Below are 24831 nucleotides of genomic sequence, written 5' to 3' on the forward strand. Positions count from 1 at the left end.
ACAAGCAGGCCTACACATTATCTTGATAATATGACCCAAGAAAAAATATCAAACAATACAAAAAGAAAATGAACAGTTACACATGAAAACAAAATGACTTTTAAAACCTTAAAGAACAGAACATCTCAACAGGAGTATATATGTTGGCAATCGATTGATTATCTACAACCTGAGAAGAAGAAGAATGCATGGAGTGACTATAAGGTTATCAGGTATGAGGCACTGAGGAGTGGGTAGGAGGACCAGGAAGATACTGTCAGGGTGAAGAGTGACTACAATGGATCAGGATTAATTGGGCAGTGCAAAAAGTGAAATTCGGTGATAAACTGGTTAGCATGGACACTGCAAGGGATGCCAGCCGGATCAGAAGCAGAGGGTCCAGCAGTGACTTTCAGTCATCGGTGGAGATCAACAGAGAATGACAGTGAAGGGTGTGACTATATGTGATCAAAAGTTAAAGGAGTGTGGTGGTACAAGGACTGACCCTAAGGCTCAGAAGGAGTGCAGCCCAAGGAAGAGTGGGAGAGTGTAAACAGTAATTGCATGACATTAAAAGATGAAGAAGCAAAGCAGTGAAAGGTGTGATCATTAGACTCAGTAGGAGAACAGTGCAAAGAAGAGTGGGGCGGTGCACAGAGACTACAAGTGCTTGGGTAAAAGCTAGTGCAAGGGGTGACCAAAAGCAGAAGAATGTGTTCAGTTCAAAGAGTTACTGAGAAGTGTGCATCAACCAGATAAATAGTGTTAAGAGAGACCATCATGAGGGATGGGGCAGTAAAAAAGAGTGGTCATGAGTGATTAGCAGGAGGCGACAGTGAGTGAAATGAGTGGCCATATGTCAGCTGGAAGAGAGACAGTGTAAGGAATTGGTATAATCTGCAAGATCTAAGGGTGCAAGGAAAGACCTCGATAATCAGCCAAGAGAAAGAGCCACATGATGGGGCTGCTGAGGGATTGGGAAGTGAGGACAGTGGAAGCAGTGATCAGCAGTTTATAGAGAGACACAAAAAGAGTGAAAGGGACCAGTGGTAGGAATGGGTTAGGGGGATAGATGGGTGCCCTGCGAGATGAGCACCGTGGGAGAAATCAGTGTCATCATAAGGATTTGGGGGCTCCAGGCAGGAGCATTGACATTTATTACAAATGTTTTGCTAATTCAAGCCTGTATAATCCCCAAAATATACAGAATTATATGTTACAATTTCAAAAACTAGATCACACAAAAATAATTGAAATGAGACAATAGTTCTTCATGGCACTTTGGAGAGAAGGAGGGAGAGGGAGGAAGGGAGAGAGAGAGGGAGAGAGAGAGAGAGTGGGAGAGAAAGAAAGAGAGAGAGAGGGGAGAGAGAGAGGGCGGGAGAGATAGGGAGAGCGGGAGAGATAGGGAGAGAGAGAGCGAGAGAGAGAGAGAGAAAGAAAGAAAGAAGTACAGACAGAGAGAGGGAGAATGGTTTAGACCATGAAATAGACTTAGTAGACAGAGGTTAAATAACCGAATGTTTACCTTCCTATGGGGCCTTAAGAAGGTGGAGACCCTAGGCAATGGCCCACTTTGCCCATGTCTTAAAACGTCCTGTGTGACGTGGTTGCAAACATAGTAAGGGGAATTGAGTGATGTGTGGCAACAGTGAAGGGTGCTTAGTGAGCAAGATGGTGTATAATGAGAAACAGGTGCAGTGCATTGGAGAACTCGCTATCATCTATAATGAATCCATAAAATGCACAACATCCATAGAGAACACCACCCCATTCATGAACACCTGCCCTTCAAGCTGCAAATCTGTGAAAATGTCACCCTGAACGGAACTCTCGTTTACTGACCACGTGGATCATGAACCACCTTTACCAACCTCATCACTGTCTTTTTCGCTCCACTCACCATCATCTCCAGAGCCTACATTCTCCTCTGTGAGCTCAACTTTCACCTGGAAGACTGAAACGACCCCTGCTCCACAGCACTCCTTGAAAGCTGGAGCAAGATTGAACTCACCCAACTCGTCTCGGAGCCAACGCATACCGCAGGACACACATTGTACCCTATCTTCACCACAAGCAACAACATTAAATACAACCCCACCACACTGCTCACATGGACCGACCACTCCATCATCTACTTACAATCAACAGTTCTTAAGTCAACACCCCTACCAGGTTCAGCATTCCTATCTGCAGCTGAGGCAAAAATCACAGAAACAGACTGGCCCTGCGCCCTCAGCACAGATCAACCTACTCCCACAGACAACCTTGACAAGGACATCAACAACGGGAACAAGAACTGGGCAGACCCATTTGCACCCATCAAACCCAACATACATGGTAGATAAAACAAGAAGGTAAGCTGGTACAAAGAAGACCTCAAAGACACCAAACAACTCTATAAACAGCTAGAAAGGAAATGGAGAGTCAGCCATGACACCTCTGACAGCACTACTAACAACGCTGCACTCAGATGCTATCACCAGCAAATAAAAAGCACCAAGGAAAAAGCACTATAGTGGACCGAATCGAAACAAGCTCCAACAGCTGCAAGGACATCTGCTCGATCATCAAGGATTTCGCCTCGCCCTCAGCCCCTGTCAACAACATTGCTGCCTCCAAACAACTCTGCACCAACCTATCGAACTTCTTCCACAACAAAATCGCAAACATCTACAGCAACGTTGCACACCAACCCAAACCCAGACAACTGGAGAAGTGTGGCTCACTGGTTAGAGCAGGCAGACCCTGAAGCAGAGGTCAGACCCGGGACCAGGGTTCAATTCCCGACGCGGCAGGGTCTTGAGCTCAAATGTCCACGGACTCGATAATTCTCGCTTAGGTGCCTGACCTAATCATGGGTTCACACTCTGCAACTCTGGGCATTAAGCTTGCTTAATCTCCACAACGGCCCCCCGCGGCGGGATGCCTGGCTTTCACCTTGGGGATGCCCTGTAGGGGCTATCTCACAGGGAAAAGCCAGGACGGGTTCCCAAGGCAAGCGCTTAGAGACCCCTGGGTTATAAGCGCTATATAAATCCAACATACAATACATACAATACAATACAATACAATACAACTCATTGCTAGCCAATCCACCACCAACTAAGATGGCCACCTGACCAATTGGAAGGCCCTCATCAGAAACGACACAGCAGAAGGCAAGGGGACTGTCCACTCAGGGGCCCCAATGGTCCCATGACTCCACCACATCTACAACCTAGGAACATCACCTATCAGCACCACCCCGACCTACATCATCACACGTCCATCACATCTGCCACTTTCCTAGATAAATGGAAGCTTGCAGAAATCAATGCCCTCCTCAAGAAGCCCACAGCCACCCGAATCCAATGAGCCACTTCCAGCCCATCTCCCAGCTTCCCTATACAGCCACAGTGATTAAGGTCATAAACAAGCAAAATCAGAACCCACCTCAAACTTCACCATCTTCTAGACAACACTCAATCAGGATTCAGAAAGAATCACAGCCCCGAAACAGGAGTCATCGTGGCCACCATTGACAATTCAAATCATCCTGGACTGAGGAGAAACAGCGGCCCTCGACCTGCTCGACCTTCCACAAGACGGAAGTACTGGTCTTTAGCAACAAGACCTCCGCATTGAACTCCACCTGATGGCAGTCAGAGCTAGGAACAATACTCGAACCCACAGACCACACAAGAAATCTAGGGAACAGCCAAGACGACAAGTTCAACATGATAGCGCATTGTGCCCTTCATGCTTCCACGTCCTATGCATGCTCCAAAAGATCTTCAGACGGTTGCTTAAAAACACCAGATGGACAGTCATGCAAGCGCTCATCACCAGCAGGCTGCACTATGGCAACACACTCTATGCCGGAAGCTCCAAACAACTCCTACACAGACTCCAGCTCATCCAAAACACTACCATAAGACTCCTATTTGAACTTCCCATGCTGCACCAACATCACACTGCACAGCACCTCTGGAAGCTTCAATGGCTCCCCATTCACAAGTGCATCCAATTCAAACTTCTCGCACACACATACAAGCCCATACATGAAACAGGGCTAGAATACCTGAACGGCCACATATATTTTCACGAACCCACCAGACACTTATGCTCTGCCTCACTCTCACTCGCACATACTCCTGGCATCCACAAAAGCCAAACTAGAGGTCCTCCTACATCACAACCGAGACACGGAACGACCTCCCTAAACACATCAGATCCCCTCCTCACTTCTTGAGTTCTGCAAGAATCTGAAGACCTGGATCTAAGTATTATCACATTGGGGACCATGCATCAACACACCTGCCCATGGGCACGGATACTCTCTCGGTTGATTAGTACGCTATATAAATAAACATATCATAACATAGTATAACATACAGAAGAGTGACAATTTTGTCTCCAGACTGGCTGCAACGTTGCACATCTGGAGAACCGCTCACATTGACTCCTAATACCTTCAAACTTTAAAAGGATCTCTTTTTTTTAGTGGTTGCTTGTGTGATGATTATGTGGCATTTTGTCGGTGTACTAACAATTTGCACTCCCCCATCTGTCTTTGCGCCCAAGGATTGCAGGTATTTCTATACATTCCTGGAAGTCGTTGGGAACGCATAAGAATACCTCAAGCTATTAGAGCAGAGCACGAGTTACTATTCTCAGTCCGGTCCTCGAATATTTGGGGAAAGTGTTAGTGAGCACTGCCATACTTACGGCAAATAGGGAGATTAAAGGTACATGCCAGTCAGAGCACCTGTGAAATTCCTTGCATGCACACCGAAGACTCAGTAGTATAACAGCCCTGCAGCCGCAAGGTTGCAGAGACGCCCAAGCTCCAGGTAGCCCCCTCTGGCACTGTGCACGGGCGACAGGCCCCTAGCCTAGGATCTTCTGACTGGGTCCGGAGCGTGGGCGGCCTACTCCATGTACTTTGTAGAGGAGTCCCCTCAAGTTTCATTTTGCCACTGCAAAGACTGTGGGGGCACAGACTGATGAGGAGCCTAAATGGAACACCAGACACACAGATAGCAGAAAGCCTGTGACTTGTTACATGTGTTCTGGATGGCTGTTTTCGGGAGAGTTTTCTACCAGTATACTCACCTCTGGAATAAAAGCGCCAAAGCTCTCCGTGTTGAGGCGGATCGGTGATTCCTTCGGGATCTAGAAGAAAAGACATAGATCACGGTCATCCCTGGTAAGCATTAGGCTGAAGGTGGCCTGGTAGGCCAAGCGGAGGGAGGGCAGATATTTTTTAGGTGACCCAAGCTCTGGCCAGACTTTGGTATTGTATGCATCAAAGAGGATGTAATCCAACATGCACTCTGTGCCCATTGGGATCAGGGTACTGACTGGGAAACAAATCACTCCTTCATGGGAAATGTCTGGTTCTGCCCTTTCTTTGGGTTGCCTCTGTGAAGTCAGTTTTCAGGCCCTCTTATGCTGCTTCACTGTTATGCTCAAAGCAAGGCAGATGCACACTCAACAAGACGCTGTATTCGGTTCCCTATGACCAGGGCCACTGGAATTATGCAGCATGGGAGAAGCTCTATCTGCAGCCAGGTTTATAAAATTATGTAGCAAATAAAATCCAAATTATGAGCCAAAATGTGGCACTTTTTTTTATAGTATTACATTAATTGGTAATTTTTACATATTTTAACACTGTCTGGGCAAAGCTTTTACCTCCCTAGAACCGGTCTGACTCCAAAATACAGCAATAAGCAAAAGAAAGATGAGCAGTCTAATTTTACAAAGGGCTTTCAAATGTGCAGCAACATGTGTTGCTGCGTTTTTAGTCATTTTTTGCCATTTCAGCAGGAATTTAGTTTTTGTTAAAAATCTGAAGATTATGCAGCAGATGATGGATTATGTGGCAAAAACAAAAAAAACAGCAACCACAACAATTACATAATTCCAGTAGCCCTGCCTATGACAATGATCTATTTGTTTTGCTATGCCCAGCCACAGCCACATCTGGGCCAGTGTGATGCACACTTTTGGGCAGTGTGAGGAGATGCCCCTGGTGAAAAGTGTGAGAAACTGGCACTGTTTGAGGCTGGCAAAGGTGACAGTGTGAAGAGCTGGCACTGGGGAGCAATGTGAGAAGGTGGCAATGGGAGGCAGAAAGAGAAGCTGGCATTGTGTTCAGTGTGTGAGGCCGACACTGTTGGCCCACTTGAAAAGCTGGCACAGGAAGCAGGCAGTGGTAGGCATACTGAGAAGCTGGGTCTGAAAAGCAATGTGCAAGCAGGTAAACAGAAGCAGTTTGGCAAGCTGGAACTTGTGGGCAATGTGAGAAACTGATAAATACAGGCAGTGTAAAATAACTGTCTATGGTGGGTTGTAGGAGAAGCTGCTAAAATCAGGCATTATCAGAAGCGGGTCCCGGTGAATAGTTTTAGAAGTTGTGCAGCACATCACTAGTGCTGCCAATCCAGCTTAAACTACCCGGTGATTAATTTGTAATAAGAGTAATTGCCGGGGCCCTCTTAGGAGGCCACCACAGGTTGCTCCACCCGTTACCCATGACAGGGTTGCCAATGACAGTACCAACATAACTACTAACAGAGCTTTAAGTGGGCCGGGTCCTGCCAGTGTTGAGCACTGGCAGTTCTAAAAAGCAGGTGCTGAGAAGGGTCCCTATCGAGCTCGCCATTTTTGCATTCACCCTCAGGGGTGGAAAAAAATCTGAATTCTGCAGCAGTGCCACTCTTCATTACCTTTCATGCAACTTCAAAGTGACTCGTTATAGTTCTTTCAGTATCAACATTTCAGAACTGAAGTTTTTTCAATATTATATACAACTATGTCATAATTGTTGCTTATTTATCTTATGCAACTAACAACCATTGACAAAGCCAATGGTCCTGGCTTGTTGTAGGTGTAATGTTACGTGTTGTATATATCTGGATGTAGTGACAAAAGCAGCAAAATACCAGTCGGTGGCACGCTACGCTAAAAGCACAGATTTTTAGCTTAAGTGTTTTTAAGCAAAGTCTTTAATTACATCGACCAAGCCCCTTCGAGAGACCCCCCCCCCCCCAATTTTTTCATCCCACTTAAACCTCTGACTACTAACCATCGCACTGCTGCTGCAAGAGTGAAAATTCAGAACATTCGTCGTCAACCAAAGCTACAGGAATGGTGTGGGCGGCAGATATTGTTCATTTGAATGTATACTGAATTATTAAATACCATTGTTGGGCTCATCTCACCATTAAACAGACAGCGTCACCATGTGGTGGACTGTCATTAGTGCTGTGTTGGGAATTGAGCACCAGTGCTGAGCATAGAAACCACTGGCTCAAATTAAGCAGTGAAACTACCTGTACCGAATCCGTACCTGAAATTCTTAGAGGTGATTCTATTTGCAGTGTAACATGCATCTGATACCCGACTTACACTCTCACAAAACACTATAGAATGAACACGCATGAACACGAGGCACGTGCATTGGGCGCTGTGCAAAAATATTGTGTCAGTTCTTTTTAGCTCTTCCCTCTCTAAACAGTGGCTATTGACAATCAGAATTTTCTACACCTTTGTAAACACAATAAATGTGGCTTTGTCAGGTGTCTGTCAGGCCCACCCCTGACTTCTGCATTTTCTCTGAAAAAGACGACACCTTCAGAGCTCATGACAGTTTTCTGTGATTCCCCATCATATCGCCTTTTTATATCTGACTAGAGGCAACTTTTGCTGTGCTCCTGAGCTACAGTAAACACAACAAATGTACATAAAATAAGGCACAAAAAAATATTTGTAGAAAGAGGCTTTGAGTCACCTTTTTTCGAATGTCAGTCATATTTAGACAAATCTCACAGAAGAGCCTCTGGATGGTAAAACGTGTCAGTCAATGACATATGTAGATTTGCCTGTTCATACCAGCTGCAATTGGCCATCAGCTTCATCAATTTGCATGAAGAGGGTTTCCAGCAAAACACTTTTTTTTGTCTTTCCGTTGGGCGCTAGCTTGAGTAGTTGACCCCTTCGGCAATCATTCCCATTTTTTGATCAGCAAAAGGGGAAGCACGCACAGAAATAGTAGCGATGCAAAACTGGCCAAAGGCATAGAAGAGAATTAACACTTTTTCCCATATTAAAAGTGGCGCACTAACGGCGCAAGGGGTTTGTAAATAAGCCCCTTGGCTTTATTCTGACAGGAGCACAGTCTCCTGTTTTGCTCACTCTGACCAGACCTAACTTCTCTTCTCTGTCGTCTTTTTTCATTGGATGACTCGCTGCAGGGTCATGGACTGCTTAGGAACACTAGAACGTGAGATCGTGTTATACCCACGAGCGGCTTGCGAACAGATTAGACTGTAAGGAGAATCCCTGCACCTAAGATGGGATCACGTGAGCGTGCTGGTGCAGGCACGATTCTAAACGAGAATATTCGCCTCACAATCATGTTTTGCCAGTGGGTCATTTTTAGGTCTGGCGCAGCCAAGACGTCATGAAGAACGTACAGAGTGGCTTTTAGGTCCTCCCCCATCACCCACTGTATTTTATGGGTCAGGCCTCTTCAGCCACTGGTTGGTGGAAGTGTCCTTCACATTTGGTGTCATCCTCCCGCATCATTTGTGCAGTTTTACCTTTTGTAGAAATGATTACAAAAGAAAATAACTGTTTTTGGCTATCTCCCTGGCAATCTGAACCTGTAAGTCCTCCGCTTAGGGTGTAGCTGGAGGCAGTGTCCACTGATGACAAATCACCGGTGTGCTGTTGCTGCTGTGTGCTTCTTGTGGAGCATAAGGTGGGTGGCAGGAACAGGCCACCTACCTTATTGCACCCAGGTGGTGCCAGTATGTATATTCATAATGGTGAATGGTGGCCATATTAGAATGGGGTTTTCTAGCGAAGGTAATGATAGCCTATTCTAAGATGGCTGACATTTATCCGTATAACTGTAGAAAACACACAGGGGCTTATTACAGGTGTGACGATCCTGCTGACGGTAGGCCCGCCACCACCACGATGACAGGAGGACCGCCAAGCCCGTTATGCGTCCACCCACTGGATTACGAGTGTAATCCATGGTCGGTGGGCAGTGCTGCAACGTTCTTAGGACGGGTTCTGTTAGGCTTATAGGAGAGCCTAACATGAAGACCGTTGCCTTGAGAGTGCTGACTGCACATTCCGGCATGCACCATGTCGTGCATGCCACACCGTGCAGGAACAGGGGTTCAATTCCAGGGGAGAACAATATGTGGCCCCCTGCATGCACCCCTAGGCTCAGGAGTGGCAGGGGGCCCTGTTAGGGCTCCCTTAGTTGCCTCTCTGCCACCCTTTCCATGGTAGGCTCACCACAATGAAATTTGCGGTGGACAGGCAACTCATATTGTGCTCGGCGGTGCGGCAGTGGCACCAACAGCATATTTCTGCTCTTGACCGCTGCGCCAATGCCACGGGATCCAGTATCCTGGTGGGCGCAGTGGTCGGTTGAGGGTCCGATCACCACACTCATAATACTACAGGCAGACCCGCGATGGTGGTAGGGCTGCACCGAACGTACAGCGTTCTTCTGGACTGCGGAACTCATAATAAGGCCCATAGTGTCAAAGTAACCACAAAAAAGGTGGCCCATCACTGCCAAAGAGAGAAAGGTGTACATTTTACTCTGAATGAATTGACTCCGGACTAGTGTACACCACCCCTGGTATGACATCATCCCATTTCCACCCACCACTGCTCGCATTGCTAAACATACCAACATTTAGGAACAGATAAAATGTACCACCCTGCCTTTTTCCTATAGGCTATAAAATCTATAGGTCGGTTAAAAATATTGTCAATTGGCCACCAAGTGGCTCCCAGCGATTCTCTGCAATCCATTGAGAATAACGTTTTTTAGGGCCGTATGTATCAAGATATCGTTTTGCGATTTCTAAATAGCGATTTTTTTGCGAATTGCTATTTAGAAATCGCAAAACGGTATGCATGTACAAAATCGCAATTTTTTTAGCGATTCCTTATCATTCTTTATTTGCGAATTCGCAATTTGCGAAATCGCAAATAAAGAATGATTTCCAATGCATTCCTATGGGCCAGGAGGCCCATAGGAATGATGGTGCAATAATTCTCAGATTGCGAATTCGCAATTTGCTAATCGCAATTTGAGAATTATTACAAGGGTGCAGGAGTGTCTCAAAGACACCCTGCTGCACCCCTCAAATCTACATGTGTGTGCATGTGGCACACATACATGCCCTATGGGCATGTATGTGTGTCACATACCACCCTCACGAATGCCAAATAGGGCATTATTATGAGAAATCGCAAACTACCACCAACTACAAGTTGGTGGTAAATTGCGATTCCTTAACACAAAATCGCACTTCAAAAATGTATCATACATATTATTTAAGGAATCGCCAAATTTGCGATTCCTTAAATGCTATGGCAAAATAAGGAATCGCAAATTATTGCGATTCCTTAAATTGCGATTGTATGATACATTGGAAATAATGCAAAAAGGCCGTTTGCGAATCGCAAAGGCCGAAATTCTGCGAATTTCGGCCTTTGCGATTCAAAAACGGCTTCATACATATGGCCCTAAGTCTTTTACTTCCCTATCCCAGTCATACTTGAATTATGTGCTTCATATGGAACTGACTACCAAAAATTAAGGATTCTATCAAAATGGCACCACTCCTGCTGTGGCATTCTATATGGCGTAGGAACACAGCCCCCCTTACCCAAAATGTAATAACAATTATTCTAAAATCAGATAACTACAGCAGGATCAGGTGGATAAAGTATGTGGAGTCAGAACTAACTGCAATCGGTCTAAGTCGCCTTTTTAAAGATCCATCCATCTGTAACTCCATTACAAAGCAGAAAGTAATTGAAATATTCAATCAGAGAGCCCAATATTTAAGAAGAGAGAAAAACTTCCACACTCAGTCAGCTCTTCTGTATGAATTAACCCCAGTGCTGGAGGAGGGAAGCTACTTTTATTTGGCTGTTACATTGCAACATCTCAAATATATTTTATTAAGATTTCGCCAAAATGTTGTGCCACTGATGGTAGGATATCCAGGGAAGAAATATAAACCTTCTGATCTTTCCCTGTGTCCATGTGACAAGTTATACCCACAAAATTATCTTCATCCTTTATTCTTTTGTGGTTTTTACCACCAGGAAAGACATAATTTTATTGTACAGATTTGTAAGCATTACAATTTTAAATTCTGTCGCGTAGCATTGTTTTTTTCTCAAATCCTAGCAGAATTCTTCTGTGTGTTTCTCGCTAGCATCGTTTTTATGAGCATGTTTGAAAAAGAGGAAGCAGGTTGGCTCATAAGACGATTTAGGACTGGCGTTCAAACTCCTATTGTATTTGTATATGTATATAGATTAAATGGATTTTAGCCAAATTGGATATTAGCGCATTTTTAAGTATCAGGATTTATGCTATCTTTATTTATATCTTTTCCTAAACTGTGACTGTAAATACTTTTATGATCTTACGTGTAAGATGGAATAAAGGATTCGAATGAATGACTTAATCCTGCACTAACAACACAAATCTCAAGTCCTGAAAAAAGAGCATCACTCGATCTAATCTCTGTTTTTCTTACTGTGGTTTTTTTGAACAGGACTGGTCTTGCTTATCTTTGAATCTGAAACACACACTCTCACCAGTCAGTTGACTCCCTCTTCTTGCTATGCATTATCTTGTCTTTCAATTACACTTGTTTTGAAGTGCAACTCTGACGTTTTATAGTTACTTACTGGCTCTAGGTGAACTGGAATAGCTTCAGGCGGCCCTGGCTTTTTAGTCAACATCTCTTTGCATTATAGAGTGTTCAGTTTTGTGTTTTACATTTAGTATCTGTACTAGAAGTTGGGAAGTATGGGTGTTGTTGATAAAAAGCACACTGATCTGCATAACAAAGACTCGTGACTTGGAACTAGTGAAAAACCAAGGGCATTATTTTGGGTTTGGCGGTCAGGATACTCTATCAAATTCGATGGATGTTCTGTCTGCCATATTAGAGGTGACATAGGGCCATATGTAGGTAAATGGCATTTACTGAATCGTAAATACCGAATTTTACTGATTTGGTATTTACAAATCGGTAAATGCCATGTAGGTAATTATTCTGTAACAATTACCGAATCGGTAAGATTCGGTAATTACCGAATCGGTATTTACCGATTCGGTAATTGCCATTGATTCCTATGGGCCTTGAGGCCCATAGGAATCAATGTCAATTACCGAATCGGTAAATACTGATTCAGTAATATTACTGATTTGTCAAGGGGGACAGGGTGTCACTTTGACACCATGTTGCACCCCTGATTCCAGCTTCTGTGCCATGTGGCACACATACATGCCCTAAGGGCACAGTTGAAGGCCAGTTGCAAATGTTAACAAGGTGTTTTTCAGTTGTTTATTTCTGTATTTGGGTTTTTGATTGGTTCTAATGAGGTGAAATCTTTGCCCAGACAGCATTAAACAAAATAATGAACTAATACTATTAAAAAAAATGTGCAGCATTATGCCACATAACTTTCCTTTCTAGCTGCATATTTTAGTCAACCCTGCTGCATAATTCGGTGCTCCCTTGATGCATAATTTCAATAGTCCTGGCTATAATGCACTTGGAATATTGCAGACAGGACATCAGCCATGTTTTAAAGTGCTATGATTTTTCAATATTAATACCTCTCATATCCCCCTAGTCTTGCATGATTGAAAGCTTCTAGTGGGAATGGGAAGTACATTGTTTTGTGGCAGTCAAAGTCTAATGTTGTAATAGGCATGCAGGCTGAATAGAAGAGAAGATGGTTTCTCTTATAAGTAGAGGAAGCTTTAAGTCTCTGTCAGAGCTCATCATTAAAATATAAAATTCATACATACATATGTAAGAAACTCTAAAAAAGGGGAATGGAATAGATGTTTCTTTTGTTTCTTTCGTTGTTTTGATGACGAATACAATCGCCGTGCTGACATAGAGTTCTGCTATTTCACCATTAGAATATGCCATACACTTGTCATTTGTGTTGAAAGATAGACTGCCCTCTGAATCTACACTGCTATCTCACCTAACACAGATCCAAGTCTCCCAGTTCCCCATCAAATCATGATGCAGGTTCAGGACATAGGCCTCACCTCCCGCCTCCTGACAAAAGACCTTCAGAAAATCAGATTGGTGTGCACCCTGAATATCACACCCACTATATCGGTGAGAGAAAATATCGAAAGAAAATATTGACAGGTAAGTCTAGATTTTCTATACCTAACACCCCATATATGAACCTAGGTGGTACATATATCTTCAATGTTCGTAGATGTAGAGTTAGGACCTGTTTATCTATATTTCTCTATATGCAGTTACTTTCCAATATTTTGTCCCTCGATATTCTATCCTCGATACTCTTGCGCCAAGATATATTGTTGGTGTTGACATTCAGTAGTACAACTGTCAGATTGCCTTTACTGCTCTTTCAACTCTATCTAAACTCAATAAAAGAATGCAGACAAAAACAGTTGCAAAACTTGTCCATATGGATTCAGAGGATGGGGGAGAGTATTACGAACTTCCCTGGTAGCTGGACTGCCCCATAATTCAATGGATATGTTAGGAAAAATTATGGACTGCCATGTCAAGCAGACATACCAGCGCGGGAAGACAGGCCCCCTGCTGCTGCCATGGAAGTGTCAACCCAGCCTCCTTAGAAGTGGTCCCCCATCACATAAATGCCAGCACTGCAGGGTGAGTGCTGCTTCACTATGTCTTAGCATGCTGTAACGTAACAATCAGCTGGAGGACCTGCTGGTACCATGCACTGTTCAATGGGTTTGTAAACTACAACCCTCTTATTAAACAAAATTGATCAAGAACGTAAACTAGTTTATACTGTAACGTTTTATAAGCAACTAGCTTACCCGTCGCGAGTTGCTGCAATCTCGCAATAAGTTACATGTCCTTGTCTCGAAGATTATCCTAGAACATCCTAGAAAGGTGTCCCGAAATGTTAAGTTTAGATTTATACAAGCTATGGTACTGCACAGGGCATATCTCACCCCCCAAAGACTCCATAGGATGTTTCCCCTCACTGCTGTCCCCGTTGCAGGGCGGACGATGCCGGTCTAATTCACATGTTATGGGCATGTCCACGTCTACGGAGATACTGGGGGGAGGTTTGTCATGTCCTACGTATAGTCACCGCGATGACGGTACCGGAGGAGGCGCTGTACTGCCTAATAGGTCACCGGCAACGCCCCAAACACCATAAGGCCCAGCTGAAGCTCCTTAATTTAGCCTTGCTGCTGGCAATCAGAGTTTTGACCATGAGGTGGAAGTCAGCCAGGCCCCCAGACTTAGAGGTATGGCGATCTGAGTTACTGAAATGGGGCAGGAATGAGGGAACTGCTTTGCACAGGGAGGAAGAGAAGGGACAGCGAAAATATCCAATTGCACAGGATTGGGAGCGGATACTACTGGAAGTGTAGGAAATGGAGAGGGGGCCATCACAAGAAGACTGCCCTTAGCTGTGAATGTGTGGAGAATGGGTGTGGAGGGGTTACACGGCACACAGACCCAGTGAGCACGCAGGTCAGTCAGCTGAGTAGCAACACGACAGCTGGGATGAGGCTGGTTCCATGTCAGGACAGGTTGCCAGGCACAAGACGAGTCCAGGAGAGTACGGGATGGGGTGGGATGGAAACAATGTTGAGACCAAAAGATTTTCAGGATTAATATTACCTTTCTAAGACATAATACATGAAGACGTAAGGCAGATTGTATCACAGGTAATTACTGTTCTCCAGATGTACAGCCTAGGAGCGTGCGACACTCAACATGTCTTAGAAGTATTAGGATACGCCAATGATCTTTAAGTCTGAAGTTATTTGTTGGGAGAGTAAAGAGGAAAAGACTGTACACTGTTGAAGATACCCATTTGTATACTGTAATATGACATGCAGTCGAGAATAAAGAGTTTATTAAAAAAAACATGTCCTTGTCTCACATAGTAACTGACCTATTACTAAAAACTGATTAAGTTACTGAATGTTTTAATTGTTTTGAATGATTTAAATAAAGCAACTCATATCCAGCCGGTCATTAAGACCTGAGGGCATCATTGTATTTAGAAATTTAATCCAAAATATCTCACTCTGGAGAAGTTTTTTGGTGTTATCTAACCCAGGGTGTTTCTGAACTATTTCGATAATTTGAAACCTCAATTGAGAGATAGCATGTCTCGCTTCTTCCCAGTGTTTTGCTAACGAGGATGCTTGGCTACAGTTTCTTATCTTACTCTCGTGTTCTGTAATTCTAATTTACATTTTCTGTTATCCCAATGTAAGCCAAGCCACACGGGCATTTAATGCAATATATGATGTTCTGTGTGTTACAATCACCTGTGTGTTTCAAACTGATGTTTTTACCGGTAAGAGGATGTGTAAGTACATTGCCTTGAATAACGTTATTGCAATGAATGCAATTGTTGCATTTGATGGTTCCTTTGAATTCAACGCTTGATGTGCCGATAGATGGTGATGATAACAATGTTCGTAGGTTTGAAGCTCTGGTGTATGCGTACAAGGGTTTCTTCGAGAAAATACCATTGAAATCAGTTTCTTGTTCAAGCATTTCCCATCTAGCATTGGTGATTTGTTTCACTGATTTAGAAGCTGTGGAATATTTGGAAACAAAAACAAGTCTATTTTCCTCAGGTTTAGATGAGGGACGTAGCAGGTCCTTCCGATTTTTCAATTGTGAACATCGCAGACAATCATCCAGAATATTATCAGGGTAATCCCGAGCTTTAAACCTGTTTTTTCAGATAATGCTAGTGTTCTAGAGTCATATAGTCTTCTTAATTCATGTTTTTTTTCACAGTGTTCGCGATTTCAGCACTTTTTGTAGGAATATACAGATTCTTTCCTCTATGGTGAGATAATATTTTTTATATTAAACTCTTTTGTGCACAGGAGGTTTTTCTTCAGTGGTTTCATCCATGATTGATTTTTGGCGGCACTTCCAATGCCTCTTTATTACTGGTCCTCTGAATACTAACACACTCACTCAGTGTACTTTTTCATTGGTTTCTACTCAGGCATGTCATTCCTCATTCACATTTTCAAATAATCTCAAACATGAACCTGTTGTGTATATATGTTCCACCGTCATGTCCACTTCAAATGTATAATGTAAATATATTTGTGGAAGGTTTTTCCCCTGAAGAAGGGACCCCACTGTCCCGAAAGGCATCAGGCATTAAACTCAAAATGGATGTAGAACTTCATGTATACAATGATTCACTATAGCAATGTGTTCAATTTACATGATATTTATTATTTCAGCATGACTATTGTTTAGTTTCACACAGAACATGTGATGTATGTTTTATATGTACATGATTCTTATATGCTTCAGAGAACTTAACACATTGCTTATAAAACGTTACAGTATAAACTAGTTTACGTTCTTGATCAATTTTGTTTAATAAGAGGGTTGTAGTTTACAAACCCATTGCACATTGCACATTGCATGGTACCAGCAGGTCTTCCTGCTGATTGTTACGCATTCATATCCAGGCATCCGAATTGACAGCGGAAGCAGTACCATAGCACCGGTGTAATTAGTTAAAGACAAATGTTTCGGAGTAATTGAAAATTGGTGTGCACCTTCACCCATCTTCTATTTAGCATGCTGTAGTCCACGTGTTGTGTTCAAGACCCTATCACCAGCCAAGGGAGATCCAGGAGGTTGAGGTAAAGAGTCTGGTATCAGCATAGGTAGAGTCACCATGAGACATATGAGAGGTGCTGTCTGATGGGCTACAGCAACGAACAACAAAACGATTGAAGGAATGCTTGAATGAATCTCAGCAACTAGTCATTAATTCAAGTATCTCTTCCATGTATTTATATTTGTTACAGTGGATGACCAAAGTGAGAAGGATATGCTCAGGTGCAGGTCCCATGCTTACTGTGCCACAGGACTGAAGCTGCACCTCACGAATGAGGTCTAACTAGACTGAAACCAGACTGAGGCGGCTTGCGTTCCCTTCTGGTGTGGACCTGGCCTGGCAGTTTGAGGTGGACTTTTCATACTGGAGCAGGGTGAAGACTGATTTACATATGGCTGTCTAGAGTGATGAGGTGGGAGAAAAGAGATGGTGTGGAATGCAGTTCGAGTGACTGCCAGAGGTTGAGATTAATTGAAGCATTCCTTCCATCACTTGAGAGGAGCACATAGGCATGGTCATTTCAGAGTCAGACATCAGGTCAGCCTCTCATTACTAGGACATCATTGGCTGGCACCAGCCAGTAAGCTGCTGGGAGACATCAACAAATGTGCTGGCAAATCATCTTAGGCCTGTGGTGAAAGGCACAAGGAAGACTGCCTCAGCAGTCTATGGACTGCCAAAAGTGTGAGGCACTTACTTGTCCATTTATTCATTCACTCATTGCCCAATCATCCATACACTCACTCTTCTACTCACATGTTCATCTTTCTGTGTGCTCTCGCTTACTCACCCATTCATCCATCCATTTAGCTGCTCATTAAACTATTATTTTGTCTATTCTCACACTCACTTATTCCAGCCCTGCCAATTGCAATGGATCTTGTTAGAATAACGCATTTTCGGCAATGCCCCTGCGCTACCTGAGATTGTCACGCAAAAGTGTTGCTCTCAGCAGAGCTTGCACAGCTGATCAGTATAAGTTGTATGTTGAAACGTGTCTCGAAGTGCCTTGGCACCAGCGTCGGATTGGTGACGCGGGTACTCGGGCAATGCCCAAGGGGCCGGTGTCCAATTCCAACTGTGGGCTGCTTTTTTGAGCAGTCTGCGGGCCGATCTGGGCGGTGTCTCTGTTGTTCGATGCTGCCAGCAGCCCAGTGGGTGTCTGAGTGGCCTTTCTGGAGGCAGATGGGCGCTCATTACCTCCAGTTTAGCAATAAGCAGAGGTGTCACTCCCTTTATCTCGCTGTGCCGGCCCATTAATATATGCATACTGAGCGGAGCAGGGGGCCTGAGCATAAGTGGCCTCACCTGTTTTCAGATATGTTTCACCAGTTTAAACTAATCCGTGCATTTTTTTAACCCCCCCCCCCCCTCCCCACCCTTTTTTTAATAACATTTAGCCGAAGCAGTGTTTGAGGAAAGGCAATATGCAAATGTGGGCCACTTTTTGATTGCGTGCCCGGGGTAATATTTTATCCCAATCCAACCCTGCTTAGCACAGCCTACACCAGCACCCTGTTCTCTCTCTAACTCGGTTTATAGCAAGCACAAGGCTGACAAGGTCCTTCTGCGGCAGTGTCACCGCCTCGCTGATCTTTTTAGGGAATTTATTTTTATATTTAAATGGATGAAAGAAGCTTGCTTCTTGCAGAGTAGATTTTGCTAATCATCATTTCTGCCGCTAGATGACACTCAAAGTGCATTTTTCACTCAATGGGTGCTCTCCAAATTTCATGCCAATCCCAAAACAGATATTGTAAATTGAGTACTGATATGTCTGCATTACATGAAGGGGGTACATGCACCAGAGCCCACCCTCAGCTCCAAGGAGCCTTGTACCTTCCCACTAATTTACCTATTTAACCTGGGCAGTCGTGAGTCAGGGAGTAAGGGCCTAAAGAACTTCCTGAGCACTACAGCATGCGTAGCATGAGATATCCTTCCAGTATGTGCAACAAGATTCTCACTATCTTTATTGCCAGTTTTCGGATCAAGCTTTTAGTACTGCATGTGGGGGGAATACGGTTTGCTGCACGGATGCTAAAGGTGTGCCAATTTGCGCCGGTCTTTGAAGACATATATTTGTCGGCCATGTTAAACAGAAGCAACGGATGGCACATTGCAACAAGTTTCAAATACCCTTTTCACATGTGTTATTTATGTACAGAGAAACATGGTGGTGCTGTTTGTATGAATTAAAGATGAGCAGAACAGAAATTGTTTATTAATTCAGTACGCATTAAAAACAACTAATACCTGCCACCCAAACTACTGGTATAGGCTGAATTGTCACACTTGTAGTGTGCTGGTTAGTAGTAGTTGTGTAGGTCATGTCATTGGCAACAACGGTGGTGGCAATGGATGGTGCAAGCTGCAGAAGCCTCCTGACTAGAGCCCTGGCACTTATTTTATTTTTTTACAAATCAAGCACTGGATCAACAGTGCCATCTTGTGGCCACTGTGCAAAACACGGCTCGGTTTTGCAACATTCCTGTTTCCACGGGGACAGCCTGTACCCTCAACCACTTCCGAGTCGTACCTATCGCCTGGGGCACGGAGCTCCTAGCTCCGCCCCCAGGAGAAATCTTATGTCTCTACAGTCCCTGTAGTGCTTAGTCCCGCCCTCTGTTCCATTGGCTAGCTCCATAAATGGAGGCTAGCCATTGGAACAGAGATCTGTCCGTCATGGCCGGACCAGATTCGTGGGCGTTCCCGTGATTTTTTCCCTCTCCACCCCTTTCCGATCGTCATCGCGGCGGTGGGTGTGTGCATTTTTTTTTTGGTCTCCTCATGTTTTCTCCATTTCCACCGTGTCTTTTGCAGGGGTGGGCTGTGCACTGAGGCCGCTGATCAGGTAAGCAGCATTTTTTAATATTTATCCTGTTCCCGACCCCCCCCCCCGCTCTCCGTGTGCCCGTTCCCGCCCCTGCCCCCCCTCCCGCTCTCCGTGTGCCCGTTCCCGCCCCTGCCCCCCTCCCGCTCTCCGTGTGTTCGTTCCTGCCCCTGACCCCTCCCTCTCTTCGTGTGCCCGTAACCGCCCCCACCCCCTCCCGCTCTCCGTGTGTTCGTTCCCGCCCCTGCTCCCCCCCCTCCAGCTCTCCATGTGTTCGTTCCCGCACCGCTTGTAAATCCTTGTTCAGAACCGGGACCTCTGTAGAGCTACTTCAATAGAGCTCCGTTACCAGGGCCCCTCGGAAAAGGAAAGCGCTTCCTGATAAAAGACTCGTGCTCAGACACGCTGTTTCTACGGCTTGCCCCAACGTGTCCCTAGCCGAAGCCATAATATGGGATTCTGTCGCACTGTGGCACCGAAGCGTGTCTCCTGCGCTTGGGTGGAGAAATGGGGGTTACACTGAGAACCAGCGGGTGGCCGATAGTACAGGAGCATATTTTTAAATCCTGAAGATTGGCACGGCATTGTCAAAGTTGTGGAAGTACAGGATGGGCGATGCAAAAGCAAACAACGCAGCTGCGAGGCCATCCCCTGCCCCCCCCCCTCCCGCTCTCCGTGTGCCCGTTCCCGCCCCTGCCGCCCCCTCCCGCTCTCCGTGTGTTCGTTCCCGCCCCTGCCCCCCCTCCCGCTCTCCGTGTGCCCGTTCCCGCGCTCCCCCCTCCCGCTCTCCGTGTGTTCGTTCCCGCCCCTGCCCCCCCCTCCCGCTCTCCATGTGTTCGTTCCCGCACCGCTTGTAAATCCTTGTTCAGAACCGGGACCTCTTTGAGCTACTTCAATAGAGCTCCGTTACCAGGGCCCCTCTGAAAAGGAAAGCGCTTCCTGATAAAAGACTCGTGCTCAGACACGTTTCTACGGCTTGCCCCAACGTGTCCCGAGCCAAAGCTATAATATGGGATTCTGTCGCACTGTGGCACCGAAGCGTGCCTCCTGCGCTTGGGTGGAGAAATGGGGGTTACACTGAGAACCAGCTGGTGGCCGATAGTACAGGAGCATATTTTTAAATCCTGAAGATTGGCACGGCATTGTCAAAGTTGTGGAAGTACAGGATGGGCGATGCAAAAGCAAACAACGCAGCTTTGAGGCCATATAAAGCTCAGGGGACACACACATGATGATGGTAAAAAGCAGCTGATTGACAAATGCAGAAACAGCAGTCATACCACTGAGGTTCCCTGCACGTTGACAGCTTCTCAGCGAAATCGCCTAGCATGGGCGTCGATTCACCAAATTGCCTGGACTTTGGAAGTGACATCGTATGCCCTTCGGCATGTGAGGACATCATAGGAAGTGACATCACATAACACCACCCATGGTAGCGTTACAGGAAGTGATGTCACATGACCGTAGATCCTGATAATATGGGTAGCAACATCACCAAAGTTTTTAAAAAGAAAAAATACCAGTAAAATTCAAACCAGAGTAATACAAAATGCAGAGGATATATACGTCTGTTTTAGTTACTAGGGAAATTCCAGTAGCGCTGCAGTCATATCAGAGATGAGGCCATCACATACCCAGGGGCAGCCATCATTTGCCAGATGGCCGTCCTATGCTGCCCAATTACAGTCAGAGTGCAGAGGGAGTGAGTGCAGAGTGACTAGGGAGTGCAGAGTGACTAGGGAGTGCAGAGTGACTATGGAGTGCAGAGTGCATAGGGAGTGCAGAGTGCAGAGTGCATAGGGAGTGCAGAGTGTGTAGGGAGTGCTAGAGTGCAGAGTGCATAGGGAGTGCAGAGTGCATAGGGAGTGCAGAGTGCATAGGGGGTGCAGAGTGCATAGGGGGTGCAGAGTGCATAGGGGGTGCAGAGTGCATAGGGGGTGCAGAGTGCATAGGGGGTGCAGAGTGCAGAGTGCATAGGGAGTGCAGAGTGCAGAGTGCATAGGGAGTGCAGAGTGCATAGGGAGTGCATAGTGCATAGGGAGTGCAGAATGCAGAGTGCATAGGGAGTGCATAGTGCATAGGGAGTGCAGAGTGCATGGGGAGTGCAGAGTGCATAGGGAGTGCAGAGTGCATAGGGCATAGGGAGTGCATAGGGCATAGGGAGTGCAGAGTGCATAGTGAGTGCAGAGTGCATAGGGAGTGCAGAGTGCATAGGGAGTGCAGAGTGCAGAGTGCATAGGGAGTGCAGAGTGCAGAGTGCATAGGGAGTGCAGAGTGTAGAGTGCATAGGGAGTGCAGAGTGCATAGGGAGTGCAGAGTGCATAGGGAGTGCAGAGTGCATAGGGAGTGCAGAGTGCATAGGGAGTGCAGAGTGCATATAGAGTGCAGAGTGAGTAGGGAGTACTAGGGAGTGCTAGAGAGTGCAGAGTGAGTAGGGAGTGCTAGGGAGTGCTAGAGAGTGCAGAGTGACTGCAGAGATTAAGCTAATGGCAATGTAAATGTTAGACGGACCGGGAGGGTCGGCCGAGGACAAGGGGAGAGGTCTCCGGGGAGAGCCGTCTCCAGCGATCGTACAGACAAGTAACTTCCCCCCCCCCACAGACGGACACCACACCAGGACAAGGTTCAACGATACTTTATCAGCAATTCTTTAGTTACGGTAAAATTATACAAGGAGGTCTGGACTCAGGGGTCCCCTCGATTCTGGTCTCTGGATTGGGAAAAGGGTAGCGGGAGAGTCTTGTTACCAATAGATGAAAATAGCTCTCAATCCTCGAGCTCGGCGTTCTAGATGATCGGGCCGCGGCGGAGCCAGCAGGTCCCAAGATGGATGAAGGAAGCGACGGTCCGCGGCGGAGCCAGCAGGTCCCGATGAAGATGGTGGTTACAAACGGTCCGCGGCCACGCCAGCAGGTCCCGACGACGATGATGATTACGAAGGTTTCGGCAGCGCCAACAGGCAGGACGATGGTTCGCAAGGCAGGGCTACGGCAGCGCCAGTAGTCCGTCAAGGATGAGTTCTTCACTGCGTCTCTCGACTCCAGGATACAACTGCCTTCCTGCTCTGGAGCTGCCCCAGTTATAGGGCTGATCCTCTTTGATGTCCGGACCCTCGCCCTTGGAGGTTGGGGGGTCCGGGATGAAGGGGTCCAGACACCCAGCAGGGGGGTGGAGCCAGCGCCCGGGGAGATGGTGGGCGAGCGGCACCTGGCGAGGGAGAACCATCGACACCTCTTTCTCCCATTGACCTGCCAAGTGGTCCGCTCACCTCCTGGGTGGATGATGGTGCCGGGATGTCTGAGGCCTGGCCAGGCCCAGGGTTGGGGTCGTTCGGGGGCCACGCGGCCTCGTGGCGGAGTGTCCAAGATGGCGCCCAGGCTGGGCGCGCGGGCCAGTGAGAGATCGGGCCCACAAGGTCGATATGTTCAGAGGCAAGGGTCCCGGAGGGGACGGAAAGCGTGAAGTGGTGGTGTGTGACACTGGAGGGACCGGGCTCGGGCCTGGTCGGGCAGAGGGGGAGCGGCCCTTTACGTGGCCTGTCCAACATGCGTCCCCCCCAGCTGAAGGCGGGGAGAGTCACCCATCCTCTTGGGGACTCTCCTCGTCGAGGCGGAAAAACCGGGACAGGCCATCTGCGTTGGCGTGGTCTGGCCCAGGCCGGTGTTCAACAGTGAAGTCCATCCCTTGTAGGGAGATGGACCAACGTAGTAGCTTTGGGTTTTCCCCCCGCATCTGCATCAGCCACTGCAGGGGTCGATGGTCGGTCTGCACCCGGAAGTGTGTGCCAAAGAGGTAGGGCCGGAGTTTTTTGAGGGCCCACACCACGGCGAAGGCCTCCCTCTCGATGGTGCTCCATCGTTGTTCTCGAGGCAGGAGTCGCCTGCTGATGAAGGCCACTGGCTGATCAAGGCCTTCGGTGTTCAATTGAGACAGGACCGCCCCAATGCCGTGGTGGGAGGCATCCGTCTGTACGACGAATTCCCGGCTGTAGTCGGGGGCCTGGAGCACAGGGGCGGAGCACATGGCGGCCTTCAGTTGTTCGAAGGCTGTTTGACAATCTGGGGTCCAGTTGACCTTCTTGGGTTGATTTTTGGACGTGAGCTCCGTGAGGGGCCCCACTATGGTACCATAGTCTTTCACGAACCGTCTGTAATAGCCCGTGAGTCCCAAAAAGGCGCGGACCTCGGTCTGGGTGATGGGGGGCTGCCAGGACTGGATGGCGGCAATCTTAAGCTGCAGGGGGGCCACCAGGCCGCTTCCCACCTGGTGTCCGAGGTAGGTTACGGACCCCTGACCAATTTGGCATTTGCTGGCCTTGATCGTGAGGCCGGCTTGCTGCAGGGCCTGCAGCACCGCTCGGAGGTGGTGGAGGTGGTCGGACCAGTGGTGGCTGTACACAGCGATGTCGTCTAGGTAGGCGGCGCTGAATCCTTCGAGCCCGGCCAAGACCTGGTTGACTAGCCGCTGAAATGTTGCGGGGGCATTCTTCATGCCGAAGGGCATGACCTTGAAATGATAATGGCCATCAGGAGTGGAAAATGCAGATCGTTCTTGGGCCCGGGGTGTGAGGCCGATCTGCCAGTAGCCCGCCGTCAGGTCGAAAATGCTGAGGTAGCGGGCAGCTCCTATGCGGTCGATTAGTTCATCTGCCCGAGGGATGGGATGTGCGTCTGTTCTGGTGACCGCATTCAAGCCCCGGTAGTCGACGCAGAACCGGAGTTCCGGTGTGGTGCCGGGAGCGGCTGCTTTGGGGACCAGTACTACTGGGCTGGCCCAGGGGCTGTCTGAGGGCTCAATGACCCCGAGGGTGAGCATTTTGGTCACTTCTTCCTGGATGCAAGCCCGTACCCGATCTGGTACGCGGTAGGCCCGGTGGCGGATAGGGGGGCTGTCCCCCGTGTCCACATCGTGCACACACCAGGAGGTGACACCTGGGGTGAGGGAAAACAGGTCGGTGAACTGCAACAGAAGGTCCCGACATTCCTGGCGTTGTTCCAGGGTGAGGGCCTCCGAGAGTCGGACCCCATCCACGGAACCATCTTTCTCCCGAGTCCGTAGGAGGTCAGGAAGGGGTTCAGAGTCTTCTTCGGCTCCATTGTCTGTGGCCATCAGGAGGCTGAGTTCTGAACGCACAAAGTGGGGTTTCAGCCTATTAGCGTGGAGGACCCGGAGGGGGTTTCGTGAAGATTCCATGTCGATGAGATAGGTGACAGGACCCTTACGTTCGACTACTTTGAAGGGCCCTGTCCACTTGTCTTGCAGGGCGCAGGGCTCGGTGGGGGACATCACCCATACCTGTTGTCCGGGTTCAA

At 47.1% G+C, this 24831-nt stretch overlaps 1 protein-coding gene across 1 annotated transcript in view; it reads right to left on the reverse strand.

Moving 5' to 3' along the window:
• LOC147706261 (bactericidal permeability-increasing protein-like) overlaps positions 1-24831 on the reverse strand; it is a 104724-nt gene that overhangs the window by 8770 nt on the left and 71123 nt on the right. The window contains exon 10 of the mRNA XM_086932705.1: positions 5077-5136. Within this exon, the coding sequence (XP_086788831.1) occupies positions 5077-5136 (60 nt within the window). The remainder of the gene's footprint in view (positions 1-5076; positions 5137-24831) is intronic.

This window comes from Lissotriton vulgaris, chromosome 7 (genome assembly GCF_964263255.1).
Source record: "Lissotriton vulgaris chromosome 7, aLisVul1.2, whole genome shotgun sequence".
Classification (NCBI taxonomy): Eukaryota; Metazoa; Chordata; class Amphibia; order Caudata; family Salamandridae; genus Lissotriton; species Lissotriton vulgaris.